Genomic DNA, 15,209 nt, shown 5'->3' with positions numbered 1-15,209 from the left:
GGAAATGAGAAGGGGTGGGTCCCGTTAAAAAAGAGAAGCACTAAAAAGGAGCAGGGTGAGATCAGTGGTTTGAGTGCTATTGTACCCTCCAAGGATTTATGAGCAGCAGGAACATACATCCCTCGGTGTGTCATTCCCTGAATGAGGAGGCAGTGTTGGCAGAACAAGGGAGGCAGGCAGTGAGAAAGTCAAACAGCAGCAGCAGCAGCCAGCAGGCGGAGGAGGTGGTCAAGGGCTGCAGGGAAAGCGGGATCCCACAGGCACAGCACCTTCTCAAGGCAGCTGCTTCTGGCAAGGACTACTGTTAGGATTGGGAGTGTCCCCATGACCCCTGTCTTCTTGCAGGTGTGCTGGGACTGGCAATGCAGAAATGGGACTTGAAGCAACAGAGTGCCAGATGGGCTCTGCAGAAGGGCAGATCCCCTTCCAACGATGCCTGGCAGTGCTAGGTCACCGATGTCCTGCTAAATCAGCCCTTGCACTTTCTTAGCACCGTGCCTCCTGTAGCTTTAAACTACAGGGACTGATATCTGTGGCAAACGTGCCTTTGCCTGCCACGGGCACTGCCACCTCTTCAGAGCTCAGTTCTATTGGGTTCCTGCTGGCAGGAGCTCAGTCCCAAAGCACCCAACCCATGGGACTGACAGGACCCTGAGCCTTTGCACTGCCTGACAGTTAAATCAGCTTTGCTCTCACTTCCTCTATTTCACTTCTACCTCCTGTTTAGCAGTATTCTGGGGAGGGGGATGTTTTAGTTTTTCCCTGTCAGTCCTGGGGGTGGCTGAGCAAAGACAAGCAAGTGTTCAGCACTATGACCCTGGGCATGTCTCCTCAGTTGCAAGGACATCTGGGTGTTGCTTCTTTCATGATTATGTTTGTTTTCATAGGAAGTGTTTTATCTTAATCAGCTTTGGGTAGCAAGGTTCATTCTCTGTGGGCAGCCAGAAGTGCATCAGGAAGTGAGAAAGGAGCAGAGATGATCTGCAGCATGACAGATGTAGAACTAGATATGGTGAGGTAGAGGATGGCTGTGATTTGGATGAACAGGTAGGCAAAGAGCCTGTCTGGTCCTGTTTTGATTCCAGCTGCTTTCAGTTTTGGTGCCTGGATCAACAGCTTTGCAGTGACAGCAGTCGCTATCGAGCAAGCCTGCGCGCACCTTTGGCTCTTCACCAGCACAGAGGTAAGTGAGATGGAAACACCTGGAGAGCTGGATGGTGTGGGGGCACTGGGCACTGGTCCCCATGAGAAGCTGCACATGTGCTGCCAGACCTGAAAATGGGGCCCTTGGGGAACCCTCTACACCTCTTTCGGTTGCATAGTGAGCCTAGAAGTGCAAGGCAAGTCTCAGTATTTACTCAGAGGATCCTGGTTTTAGGATCCTGTGATACTAAAAGCACGGGCAGACTGTAGAGCTTACTTGACAAAGTGCCCACTATGGAAGCCCTGTTCTGTGGGGCCCTCAGGAGATGAAGGGGGATGTCACCTCTAGGGAATAGGCAGTAGAAGTGTGACCAGACCTTGTGAGTTAAGTGTGGAGGTCTCAGCTTTTATGTCATCTATCTCTCATTAAAAAACAGACATCCTTGAATGTCTTCACAGTTCTAATCATCACGATAAATCATCACAATAATCTAATTTCTTGGTTAGAAAAAAAAGATGAAAAGTGGGGCTTAAATATCACTTACAGTAGATAAAAAGCATCCACATTTATGATAAAATGTACCTTCAATTTCTAAAGCAAAGTTGGGTGTTTTTGAGATTCGGTGCACTCTTTGTTATTTCCTTTTGGTTTCAGATTTACTAAGCAAGATCATGCAGTTTGTGTTTTCAGCTGCTCTGCTCTGCACCCCAGTGCTACGTTCTCTGTCTGCATCCCCAGCCCCAAAGAGGTCCAGGGTTTAAAACACAAGTCACTCTCAGAAATACTGACCTTGTGGCATGCTCAGCAAGCTTTTTCTTGCTGTCTTTTTCCACCTCGTTTCTCAGCCGTGTGCATAGCCCTCTGCCCACCATGCTGTGCTCCTATTTGCAGTGCTAGGAGGCAGTGTCTGTTGGTGAGATAGTGTCAGGAGAAAAGAAGCCCAGGACCATGCAATGAGATGCCAGGCACACATCACCTCAGGGCACGCTGCCTGTTCTGGCCCCTGTATGCAAGTACAGTAGGGGTGGGTGGATGTGTGCTTACCCAAATCCTCAAGGGGTTTGCATGCCCTGTGGGGTCTCCAGGCCTACCACCTATTTTGCTGCCTCTGGAGAGAGATGCCCACCTTGGGCCCCATCTCTGGCTTGTCTCAGTCCAGCACCCCACACCTGCCAGGGCCCTATGCAGCTCCTGAGCACCATGAGAGGCATGTAGAATTGAATCATAGAATAGTTAGGGTTGGAAAGGACCTTAAGATCCTGTAGTTCCAACCCCCCTGACATGGCTGTTGTTCAAGTGGGGTGGCCACAGGAGGGGAGCTGTGGGAGGGGAGGACAGTGCATTCTTTTCAACTGTGGTTTTGGGGTTGTCTGACCACCTCCCAGCATCACATTCTCCTCTTCCGTCACACAGCAGCAGCAGCCGACATTGCCCCCATCTCACACCTATACCAGCACCTCTTCCTCCCGCACTGGTGTTTTTCCTTCCTTCTTGTTTCTGCAGCTTCTCCTCCCCTGCAGCAGTTGCTCAGAGGCGTATGTGTGTCCGTGTGCACACAGGTGCACCTGCACGTGTCATGTCTATGTCATTCCCCCTGTTCCCCCTCCCAGGGCAAGAATATTGGCAGCAGATTCATTTTCTACCTAAAACCAGAAAGAAGCATCTGCCTAGATAGGATCTGTAGGTTTGAATGGCTCTTTTCTGTCCCTGCTGGGAAAAGGACCATGGTCTTGGCAGATGGCCTTCAGGGGCTTATATTGATCTTCACTGAGAGGTAAAAAGATGCTTCCTCCACCTTCTGGGCCACGTAAGGTCAGTCACCAAACAGAAGTTCCCTCAAGATCTCAAGTCAGCATCTCATCCTGAAGAGGAGGATTGTGGTACCATTGCCTCCTTACACAGTTGTTGAGTTGAGTCCCCTCAGTAGCTTTCATGTGGAGCAATGGGTACTTGAGGTTCTTTCAGAGGCAAACACAAAGAACATGGTCTGTGGCAGTCAGACATTAACCAACAAGGATAATCCAACCAGTTTCAGCTTCCTGACACCAACCTGCTTTACTCTTAGCTTTCCTTTTCAGTGAAGGAATCATAGATTCACAGGCTGGTTTGGGTTGGAAGGGACCTTAAAGCTCATCCAGCTCCAACCCCCTGCCATGGGCAGGGACACCTTCCATGAGACCAGCTTGCTCCAATCCCTGTCCAACCTGGCCTTGAACACTGCCAGGGATGGGGCAGCCACAGCTTCTCTGGGCACCCTGTGCCAGTGCCTCAGCACCCTCACAGGGAAGAGCTTCTGCCTAAGATCTCACCTCAATCTCCCCTCTCTTTTAGCTTAAAGCAATTACCTTTTAATGGTAAAGGGGCAGTCAAAACAGTACTTGCAGAGCTCTTCAGAGAAATGCTTTGTTCCCACAGCTTCGTCTTTCCAAAGACCGCATATGTACACATCTCACTTCAGGTCTCTGAGATCTTGACTATGGTATCCGTTATGTCAAATGTGAGACTCTCAGCTTAACGTCAGTAACACCACTGTAGAGGATTCTTTACTTCAGTGCTTAAATCCACCCACCAACAAAAAAAAATCCCTTCGAAAACCCCAATCTATTTTCTGCTCTCAGTGATCTTTGCTGCCAGTTTAGAACTCTGCTGCTTGGTGTCTCGAAGGCTGATGGGCTCATATGTAAGGAAAGACCACTCAGAAAATAGAGAAAAGGTGATGGTGGGCAAAACACCGAACAGATTTCTTGCACTGGTGTTCATGGCAGGAAAGTCTGAGAGATTTCCACAGCCAAAACTCTCTCTTAACTACTTTAATCAGAGGGTGTTCTCTGATCAGATGGTGGTAGGGATGGCTGTGGAGCAGCACGATGAACTAAACGGTGTCTGAAACCCCATAGTTCCTACCCCAGAGGTCAGAAAGCAGCTGAAGGGTGGATGACCTCACTAACTGTGCTGTAAAAACATTTGCCTAAAACTGCTTTTAAAGGCTCACTTGCAGACACAGTTTGAGCAAAGGCTCTTGAGGGATTTCAGACCGGGGAGCTTGATGTCTGTGCTGAACAAATTATAAGCTATAATAAAGGAGAAAAATCAATTGCCATGCAGCCACATCTACTTACTGGGGAAGAGTCATTATAGCTTTTATAAAGGGATGCTGTGTCTCACAGTCCGTCTTTGAAGGAGCCAACAAGCACATGAACAGTGGCCCATGTGAATTTCCAAAAGGGCTTTCCACCAATGGTGCTTAAAGAAACTGAAACAAAAGGTGCCTACCTGGATAAAAAGTGCTTACAAGATAGGACAGAGAACGAAGGCAGATGCTTGGTTTTCACAGTGGAGTTGTAAGACACCAGTGCTGAGGCTTGCACTGTTTGACTTATTCACGAGGGATGAATACTAATAAAATAACAAATATATTGGAGAAATAAGATTATTCAAGTCAGAAAAGATGAGGCTTGGCTGTGAAGAACTGCAGAGGTTAAGAGAAGTATGAGTGAGTGGCCTTAAAATACCATCATCTAGCCGGGGATGAGAAAAGACGATCTGAATTGACCGTAGCCCTTTGCAAGTGAGATCTACGCCTACTCAATTCAACCCATCAACATTGTGTATCCTTTGAGCACTCTGCCACAGGGCTCACAAAGGCAGTAGTAAAAGTGGAGAGGTGCTGAGAAGGGCAACAAGGATGTTCAAAAGAACAGAATGGCTCCTCTGTGAGAAGCAACTATGAAGACAAGGACCCTTTAACTTCAAAAAACCAAACCAAAACCCAAAACAAAAAGAAGATAATGAAGGGAATATGGCAGACACTTACAAAACCACCCATGATAAGGTGAAGGTAAATTGGGGTATTTTTACCACTGTCTGTTCCAGCACTAAAACTAGGAACTGAATCTAGCAGATGGTGATTCAAATAATAGTACACAGAAGTGGTTCTTCACCTGAGATGGAATTAAGCTTTGGAACTCCTTGGCACTGCATGTTGTAGATGGTAAATCTTGCACTGACTTTTCTTTTCATGTAAAATTATGAAAGAAAAGTTCCCTCTCAAGTTCTTTATTGAATACCTCCTCTTGAATAGCTTGTCTGTTGAGACAAGTCACCTCCACCTGACACCTGGCTGGTCTGAGCACACAAGTTAGAGCAGGTTACAGTCTCTCTCAGAGACTCGGTCTCCGTCACTTTATCCCAGTCAAAATCCTTGAGATTTGTTAAGACATTTAATCATTTCACTTGAAACCAACATTCTTGCACGTTTGCCTTGTGTTGCTGGATTATTTTATACTTTAAACTTAAGCAAGTCTTCACACAAAGTCTTCATCCACGAAGAAGGGAGAAATCCATCCAGATATAGCTTGATAAACCAATAGAAGTTCCTCTAAGAAACCTGTCATGGTGGTGGACCTGCCCAACGACACAAAAGGATGGGCAATTTGGTAGCTGTCTGCTCTCTCGTATTAGACTTCCATTTCCATCATTGAACATATTGTTGCCAGGATGAACCTTTTCCTACTTACTAGGTTAGCACACACTTACGTCTTTAATAGATCCTCCCTCTAGATCTGTACATTGCCCCCCAGTGCCATCCAGAAGTTCTGACGTGCTTGTCGTGGCTGACAAGTTGCTGACTATCTTCCTCTTCCAGTAATATCAACCTTATGTAAAGATTTCCTCTAGACAAGAAATTCTACTTTCCTTTTGAAGTAGACCGCAATCTATGTGGGCTCTGTGAGGGAGACCCTATCTAACCCCTGTAAACAGCTGTGGGGGAACTGTGTCATACTTACCAACTCCTACTCCACTGTGACAGCTTTGAGAGCAGACGTCTGGGTTTAGGATCATAGAATAATTAAGACAGTCTCTAGCCTAATTAAGACTAGTCCCTAGTCTCTAGGGGCAGCTATGAGATCAGACGAGGTTACTTTGGACTCTACAGAGCCTGGTCTTGAAAACTTCCAAGGATGGAGACTCCACACCCTCTCTATGAAAGCTGTTGCAATGCCTGATTGTACCCACAATGAAAACAGTTTGTCCTATATCCAGTCTGAATCTGCTACTTCAGTTTATGTCCATTGCCTCTTGTTTCCCTGCAATGCCTTACAGTGAGCAGCTAACTGTGTTCTCTTTCAGTAGCCACCTTGCAGGTATGGAGAGTGTGGTGGGTTAACCTTGACTGCTCTATCACTTCCCTCCTCAAATGGACAGGGGAGAAATATACAGCAAAAGATTCACAAATTAAGTACAGGAATATTGCTCAGCAACTACTGTCAAAGACAAAACTGACACAACTTGGGGATATGAGTTTAATTTATTAGCAATCAAATCAGAATAGGATAATAAGAAGTAAAACCAAATCTTAAAACATCTTCGCCAAAACCAAATCTTAAAACATCTTCCCCCCTACTCCCTTCTTCCTGGGCTCAACTTTACTCCTGATTTTCTCTACCTTTTCTCCCCCAGCAGCACAGGGGGATATGGAATAAGGGTTGTGGTCAGTTCATCACAGATAGTCTCTATTGCTCCTCCCTCCTCAGGGGAAGATTCCTCACACTCTTCCTCTGCTTCAGCATGGGGTCCCTCTCACAGGAGACAGTTCTACATTAACTTCTTCTACATGAGTCTTTCCCACAGGCTGCAGTTCTTCATGAACTGCTCCAGTGTGGGTCCCTTCCATGGGGTGCATCCTTCAGGAACAGGCTGCTCCAGCGTGGGTTCCCTGGGGGGTCACAGCTCCTGCCTCCAAACCTGCTCCAATGTGGGCTTCTCTCCCCCCGGGACCGCAGGTCTTGCCAAGAGCTGCTTCAGCACAGGCTTCCCACAGGTCACAGACTCCTTTGGGCATTCCTCTGCTCTGCCATGGACCTCCATGGGCTGCAGGGGGATATCTGCTCCAGCATGGACCTCAATGGGCTGCAAGGGTACAGTCTGCCCCACCATGGTCTGCACACAGGCTGCAGTGCCTGGAGCAGCTCCTGCCCTCCTCCTTCACTGACCTGGGCATCTGCAGAGTTGTTGCTCTCACACATTCCCACTCCTCTGCTCTGGCTGCAGTTGCTGTCATGCAGCAACTTGTCCCCTTCTTAAATACGTTATCCCGGAGGAGATAGCACCATCACTGATGGGCTCAGCCTTGATCAGCAGCAGGTCCTTCTTGGATCCAGCTGGCATTGGCTCTTTTGGGCACCGGGGAAGCTTCCAGCAGCTTCTCACAGAAGCCAACTGTGTCACCAAAACCTTGCCAGGCAAACCCAATATAGGGTATACATTGTATAGCCTGGAGCTTTCCCTTCTCCAGCTCAGTTCCCTCAGCATCTCCTTATGGGGCAAGTGCTCCAGCCTCCAGACCACTGAAACCCATGGCCCATCCTTCTTTACTGTGTGCTCCCTTGCCTTACCTGGTTGTGCTATGTTTGTGGGGCATGGACAGCAACATGCTTTACCATCTTGTAAGTCAGAAAATGCCCTGAGGACATGCAACCCAAATAAGCACCACTTGTCCCATGCAAGCAAGGAACTATAGGATTATAAGCAACGTAAGGAACTGCCAGCTAGTTGCTGGGACTCAGTTTTGTGTGGGTTGTTTAACCTAGGAAAAGGAGCTAGGGTGGAGTCAAGCCTAAGTCTAAGTTAAGTCTTTTTATCTGCCACAGATGTACAAAGTCCTGTTTCTCTGATATAAAAGAGTTTTTATTTTCAATTCCTTCCAGTCAGTGTTTTCCCCTCAAAATGCCTGCTCTCTTCTTTTTCTTTGTCTCTCTCTTTCTCTTTCTGGACCTGTATTCACTACTTTCCTCATTCGCTCTTGTGCTGTCCCTTTCTTGTATACATGTGCCCTCAGCAGTGATCAAAGTGCATTTCCTGAGGCTGAGCAATAAATGATTCTGTACAACAGTTACCTTCTCTGTGCTCTGTGCTTCTTCTGCCATGTAATTACTTACTTCTCTATTGTCTGTTTTTCTTAGTCTTCTGGTTTCTTTGTGAGCTCTTGCTGCAGAAGTCACCATGATTTTAACATTTCAAGAGATTTCCTCCTCTAATTTAAAATCTTCTGTCTTGGTCTTCCACTCTGACCAGGAGTTGTGCTGACAACTGGCAATGACCCTCCATCGCATCAGAATCCCCATAAGCACTGGAAAGAATTGCTGAACTAGAGGCAGAAGCTGACTCTAGGTGACTACATTACCACCCCTGCTAGATGACCACAGAGCAGCAATCCAAAGCAAATTGGATGAAAGAGAGATGTGCCCATCTACCTCCCAGCTCCAGATAAGGGGAATGATCAGCCTGTGGCTTCTTAGAAGGGAATGACTTCTCTCAGAGCTTTTCTTTGTGCCTCCGTAGCCCACCAGCAGGCTCAGCCACCTCAGCATCACCCTCCTCTGATCCCCACTTGGCATGTCAGCTTCCAATGCATCTCAGACATGCAAGGATTACACTTTCAACCACCACCTGCTCCTGCCTGGCTACATCCTGATCTTCATGACAGGTTTGATGCTGAATGTGATGGCCCTATGGATATTCATCCGCTACCTGCGCCTGAAGTCCGTAGTCATGATCTACATGTTCAACCTGGCCATGAGCGACCTCACCTTCACACTGCCTCTGCCATTGCGACTCTACTACTATTTTAACCACCACTGGCCCTTTGGTAACACCCTGTGCCAGGTCTCTGGCTCTGTCTTCCAGATCAACATGTATGGTAGCTGCCTATTCCTCATGTGCATCAATCTGGATCGCTATGCTGCCATTGTTCACCCACTTCGTTGGCGGCACCTGCGGCGCCCCAAGATAGCCAAGCTCCTTTGCCTGATTGTCTGGGTTGTGATCTTCATAGGCTCCATCCCCACAGCTATAGTTCACAAGCAAAACCACTGTGAGGTACAGAACAAGACCATTTATCTGTGCTTTGAAAGCTTTAGTGACAACATGTGGCAGAATAACCTCTTCCCCCTAGTTGTCCTGGCTGAAATCTTGGGGTTTCTCTTGCCTCTCAGCTCTGTGACATACTGCTCAATTCGGATCTTTCAAGAGCTCTACCGGAACAGCCAGACAAAGACCCTGCGACAGCAGAAGACAGTCCGTCTCCTGTTGGTCAATCTGGTCATCTTCATCATCTGCTTTGTGCCTTACAACACTACCCTGGCAGTCTATGGGATGATGAAGGCCCGGGTGATTAAGGTTGAGAAAGAAACACAGGCCTCTGTCCGCCAAGTGTTAATTATAACAATGCTGTTGGCCAGCATGAATTGCACACTGGACCCCTTGATCTACTACTTCAGTACTGAGGGTTTCCGTAACACCTTTAAGAAACTGCGGCGGGGACAAGCCTGGGACTCAGAAACAGCGGTGCTTAAGAATCAGGTTGTGGAGCATAAGCCAACCCGAGACCATGCTGTCCCAAAAGTAAAGCAGTTCTCAACTGAAAACGATATCCATCCCAATGAATCTTTGCCATCACTTCCTACTGCAGTATTTTTGAATGGCCCTATTGAGGACTCAGAAATATAAGCACAGAAAGGTCATACCATTGCAGAGTCACCCTTTCACTGATTACAGCTCAGGTAGCTGAGCAAACTGTTTGAGGGAGCATGGCAGACTGTATGTGGGTGAAGGTGATGATACAAAACTGAAGGATGAATGGCTGTTTTGAATAAACAGAGCTGTCTTGGTGACATGGTCTCACCTCACTCTTTTGGTACAGGAAACAAGGGAACAAGGACTTGAAACAAACCTAGTATGCTTCATTTTGAGTCTTAAATCCAGCTTGGGGCACCTAAGTAAGTGTCTTAATTTTCCAGAAGAGATGAAACATTTAGCAACCCTTGTTGGGGTCAGTTGAGTGTTTCGTACCCTTGCAGAAAACAGGTTCCTAATTGTATAGAGAGTCACAAACCTTAGCAAAGCAACCTTTAGGAGGTATGTCAAATGTGCTTGTGCAGCCATACGCACACATGCAGCACAATGGCCATACATTTTCCTAAAGCAAAACGGCTTGGGAAACACTAGCATACTTAAAAATACACCCAACTTTCATAATGACCTCAGGAAAAAAGAGAGGATACCAATACTGTTGTCATCTGTGAAGCTCACACTAACATTAGTGCTTTGCACTTTCTTGCTGCTCAGCCACAGGATAATTGATTTCAGGTCTGAGTGATTTTCACTGTTAAAGAGAAATGATGTCACAGAATGAGGCTGCAGTGCAATGTATTTGCTTGCACTGTTTGTACATGCTTCTTCAGCCCTCGCTCCATGTGAAAGCCCCATAAATCTTCCCAGAAGAGAGATCCAGCTGTACATAGGCAGTGACAGAAACCTGTTATTCACTCCTGCTAGTGAACAGGGCAGTCGCCTTTACACTTGTATTGTAAAACAGCTTCTCTGCGGCTTCCAGCAGGACTGAGGCTACCCCTGTTAAAGGAAAATGACATGAAATGCAGTTCAGGGTGAAGTCCTGGTTCTTAGACTTCTAAATTACCAGTTCCCTACCTCATAACTGCTGTGCTATGTATTGCAATGCATCACGGTTTTGTGTTACAAAATAAGGGACACAGCATTTTAAAACCATCTTTCCAGTCTCCCTTGAAGACGCTTCCACAGGCGACTGTAGAAGCAGGTCTTCAAAAAGACCTATAGAAGATGATAAACCTCTCTGCAGAGAGATTGTTGTGCCACAGGCTGCCCTGGGAGACATATGCCCTGGGTAGGCAAGCTCCATCCCCTTTCTGAGCCTTGCAGCCAGCCAACCAGCCTTGAAATATATCTGCAGATGAAGGACATTTAATGGTGTCTGAGAGATGCGGTGAGGGAGGTGGAGGAGGGCTTGCAGGGCAGGAGGTATTTCTATTTTGAAAACTCAAGACTACCATGTGAATGTGAATCATTTGTGACATAGTACAGCTAGAGAGGAAAGAGAGCTGTGTACGTATCTTCTGCTAGGGTCTGATGTTACCCTTTTGTTCTGTGATTTACAGGGTAGCAAAGTGATATTACAGTAGTGGCACTGATGCCCATTTCCACCTCTTCCTCTTTCCTGCCTTCCTCTTTCCTAGACCCCTTTCCTTGTCCCTCTTCCTCTGGTCCTTTTTCCCTTCCCCAGATCTAACCCACCATGTACCTAAGCATCAATACAATGCCTTCACTGCTATGTTTTCTTCTCTGCCCAGAGAAACTCTTTTTGTTTTGTTTCCTTTTATCTTGGCTACAGCACTGTCATAAATTCATATGAAGATCTGGGTTGGAAGGGACCTCTGGAGGTCTGTACCTGCACTCCCTGCTCACAGCAGGTTGCTGGGGGCAGTGAGGGCTGGATGCCCCCCAAAAGAACAGCACCTAAGAGCCAGGCATGGTAAGAAGGCAGGCAGAGGGAGAGGCTTTAGCAGCAAGGGTAAGCATGCAAGCAACGTGAGCAAGGCAAGTACAGTGACGACAGCTGGGTTCATCAGAGAATCCAGATCTCCAGACAAGCCTGCGGTGACGAGGCAGGTCCAAAGTCAAACTAAGAAGTCAAGTCAGCACCAGGATCAGCTCTGGAGGCAGTAACCAGGGTGACCCACAGTCCAGTGATCGCCAGACAAGTCCATCCTGACAAAGCAGGTCTCAGGTCAAGTCAGGAAGTTGATCCATCAGTCTGGATCGACAGTGCATGGTCAGGCACAGGCAAGACTGCTTGGGCAGGATGCAAGGGCAAGAGCACCAGCTTAAAAGCAGTTCCTGGGGCAGGGGGTCAGCTCTGGCTGGAGCTCCAGCAGAGCTTTCTGGAAACTCTCCCCAAAGTCACCAGAGGGCAGGGGCAGCCCTCAGCAGCACTCTCTGATCTGGCCCCAGCTCACACTGCCAAAGCCCCTGGAGCAGGGAGGATGCATTCAGCACTCCGAGCTAGTTCAGGTTGCTCAGAGCCTTGCCCACGTCTCTTCTGAGCACCTCCAACGATGGAGGCTCCACAGCCTTTGGGACACTCACAGCAGGGCTGAAACATGCCCTGGGGAAAGGCTTTCCCTAATGCTCAGCAGGAACCTCCCTTGCAAGTCATGACTGTTGCCTCTTGTGCTTTCTCAGGGCCACTGTGAGCATACTCTGGCTCCATCTCCTCTTGGTAAGCTTGCCAAGTATGAATGAAATGTCAGGTGGCAGACACCACTCCTTTGGAAGAGGCTGCTCCTCTGCCAGAGTTTCAGCATCCTCCTCAAAACACAGTACCGAACTTCTCAAAAAGAACATCAGAAAACATAATCTTTTCTTACAGTTTCATCCCTGAAAATAGCGGAACTATTTTTACCTGGAACATTTTATAAATATTCCACTTCCAGCCGAGGAAAATTTAGCTCAAATATTTTGACAAAATTATGAACAACTGAAAAGCTGATCTCTTAATGAATCCTATGAAGCAGTTTAACAATAAAGGGGGATGCTGATCATGCTACACCGAGCAGAAAAGCTCCTGACTTCAGGGTTCTGAAACCTTTCCTTAATTGTTATACATAGGCAATGGTGTGCCCGGTGTGGGATGTTGCGTTTTGTTCTTTAGGTTTTCAATCTGTTTCAGCTTGAATTGGTTTTGCTTCATTTTTGAGGATTCTAGTCAAATTTAATTGCTTTGGGTTCTGGATATTTTTCCTGTCTGACAGAGAGAACCAGTGTTAGGTAGGTCTCCTGCTTCTGCATTTTTTGCTTTTGTTAGCTTGATTTTTTTATTCTGTCACGTGGTGATAAGAAGAGAACATGCATGTACTGTCTCTCAGGGAAATGAGTCACCCTAGCCTGCTTTATAGCTTCTGTTTAATGATTATGTATAACAAAAAATCCAAGCAAACAAACCTGAAAGCCCCACACTATGATGGAGTCCAACAATACCAATTGCTACAGAATAGAACCACTTGAAAGCATGGAACAGGAACAAACCACACAAAGCAATCATATTCAGTAAAGGAAAGCTAAAGGGGAATATTAGCTCAGCAAATCTTTTTCAACCTGTGTAATTGACCCTCTACATCCTACTGCGGTAATTCCTGAATTAGTATTCTTGCTAAGAATGTCAGGGGTAAAAGATGTCATTTGCTGCTTCCCTGCACTTCATGTCATTCACAGATGTGAACATTAAACAAATGTCTTCTTATCAAGTATGACTAAACAAGTGAAAGGTCAGAGAGATGGCAAAGGAGCACCGAATGCTTATTCTATATGGATCAGACAGGGTATCTGCAAAAATGCATAAATGCATTTGCATGTAGAGTCTTTTGATTTCCAAAAGAGACTAACAATCACTTCTGGAAACGGTTCCTTATTTGGATTATAGAGAAACATTGTGACCACTAACCATGATCTGAAGTGTATTTTATACTTTCTAGAAGCCCACTGCCACTCTGGGTTCTGTAAGTCAGCTTGAAAAGATGTTTCAGAAGTCCTAGAACAAGCCAGACATAATCTTCAAATCCCTTTTACTACTGCTTGTATGCCTTTCACCATGCACTGGCTGTACGCCTCCCACCGCTTGATGTATCCCTCCAACAAAACATGTATTTTGTATTACAGACACCCCGAGCAACTTAAGCAGTGCCTGCTTTGAGCTTGGGAGGATATCCCCCTGCCTCTGCTCCCCCTCCTTCCCTCCCACCCCGAAGTCGCTGGGAGTTGAAACAGATGTCCTCCAGAGGTCCTTCCAACCTAAAGAACTGTGTGATTCTCTGACCTGGTGGTTTAGATGCTGATTTGCCATCCCAAGCATTTTTTCAGCTCCTTCTTTATCATTCCCTCTTAAAGCTGTTCTTGCTTAGATTACGCTTTGCGTATCCAGCCTGACTTCCAGCTGCAGCTGGAGTCCTTGATCCTGCGGATCCCGTGGCTGACAGCCTTAAGTCTAAGCTTTACGTTTCATGAGCTCCTTTTGAAGCCTTTCTTTCAAACTCTTGTATTCTGCAATGCTAACAGAATCTCGGCAGAGGCCAGACTGTCACTGCGCTGGTACTGCTGTGCATCCTGCTGACCAAAATCGTCTCAGGGTTTCTTTGTGGTTTCCCACATTTCCCTGTCATCCACTGTCTCTGCTCTTACACTCACAGATCAATCTGGATTTGTATCATTTTTTGTTTGGCTTGTGTGGCACCCTGTACAGTCAGGTAGTTGTCTCTAAGGGCTCCCAAACAAAACAGGAAGAAATAGCATAATATCACTGAAGAACTGGCTCTGCTGCTAATTTTGTTCAAGGATATTTGGGAGTCTGGATGTGATAAAGGCAGTCATCGCTATTACTGCTTTAACCTATTTTACTCAAATAGTAAGAGTGAGCAGGGAGAGGTGATCTAGTCTTCCTCCCTGCCCTGCAAATACCACACCTTGAAGCGCAGGCAGTCTACACTTCAGTGCCTGAAATACAAGGGAACAAGAAGTATTTTTCCTTAGGAGGGCAAGGGCTGGAAGGAAAGGATCAAACTTTTCCCCACAAAGTGATGATGAAAGGCATTTTCTGACTCTGAGTGGGAAAAAAAAAAAAAAATAGAAAGGAAAAAGAAGATAAAAACAGTACAGACATCATCGGGCTACAAAGCAACCTGTCACTGTATCAGGAATGGACTCAGATGACAGGACCAAACCCTCAGCACAGTGTGACACCTGGAACAGCCTGTCCCAGCTTCAGAGGGATACCTGCAGGGTCTCAGCCTCTTCTTCTTTGCCCTCTTAGGAGCCTGTGTGGGTAAAACTCACCCAGCCAGATGTACCCAGGGCCGGCTGCAATGACAGGGAAGCTTTCACCAAAATTTCATTGCGACCAACATAACCATTTGCTTTCTGATTTGGGTTGGCTGGGTTTATTTTTTAATCTGAAACAACAAAAGAATGTCCAAACCCGACACCACATGCACGTGGCCAAAGCCACCCGTCCCTGGGCAGCCGCGCACACCAGCACAGCCCCACGGCTGTGGGTACCAAAGCGGGAAGGGTGTCCCCCCCAGGAGCTCGGCGGAAGGAGCCGGCTGCAGCCTTCATCTTCCTCACACACACACACACACACACACACACAGGCTCCCCCGGTGTCGCTGCCGGCGGGAGGACGTCTCCGAGCCGGGAG

The 15,209-nt window shown here is 47.0% G+C and overlaps 1 protein-coding gene across 2 annotated transcripts; it reads left to right on the top strand.

The window, feature by feature from the left end:
- The first annotated feature begins 764 nt into the window (after positions 1-764).
- Positions 765-13,263, top strand: LPAR5 (lysophosphatidic acid receptor 5). Of its 2 annotated transcripts, none has more exons than XM_062617423.1 (2): positions 765-1,183; positions 8,219-13,263. In XM_062617423.1, the coding sequence occupies exon 2, from the start codon at positions 8,540-8,542 to the stop codon at positions 9,650-9,652; it is 1,113 nt and encodes a 370-aa protein (XP_062473407.1). In that variant the 5' UTR covers positions 765-1,183; positions 8,219-8,539; the 3' UTR covers positions 9,653-13,263. The 2 variants fall into 2 exon arrangements, with proteins under 2 accessions (XP_062473407.1, XP_062473397.1); XM_062617413.1 differs by having other exon boundaries at positions 765-1,187; positions 8,222-13,263.
- Positions 13,264-15,209: the final 1,946 nt, after the last annotated feature.

This window comes from Pezoporus occidentalis, unplaced genomic scaffold (genome assembly GCF_034315485.1).
Source record: "Pezoporus occidentalis ecotype Australia unplaced genomic scaffold, CSIRO_AGI_Poc_V1 ctg104, whole genome shotgun sequence".
In the NCBI taxonomy this organism is placed as follows: Eukaryota; Metazoa; Chordata; class Aves; order Psittaciformes; family Psittacidae; genus Pezoporus; species Pezoporus occidentalis.
Note: the sequence above shows the minus strand (reverse complement) of the source record. Positions and strands in the feature narration are given on the sequence as shown.

Coding starts and splice junctions, on each gene's coding strand:
- LPAR5 (XM_062617423.1), top strand. CDS start 8,540: ATGTCAGCTTCCAATGCATCTCAGACATGCAAGGATTACACTTTCAAC.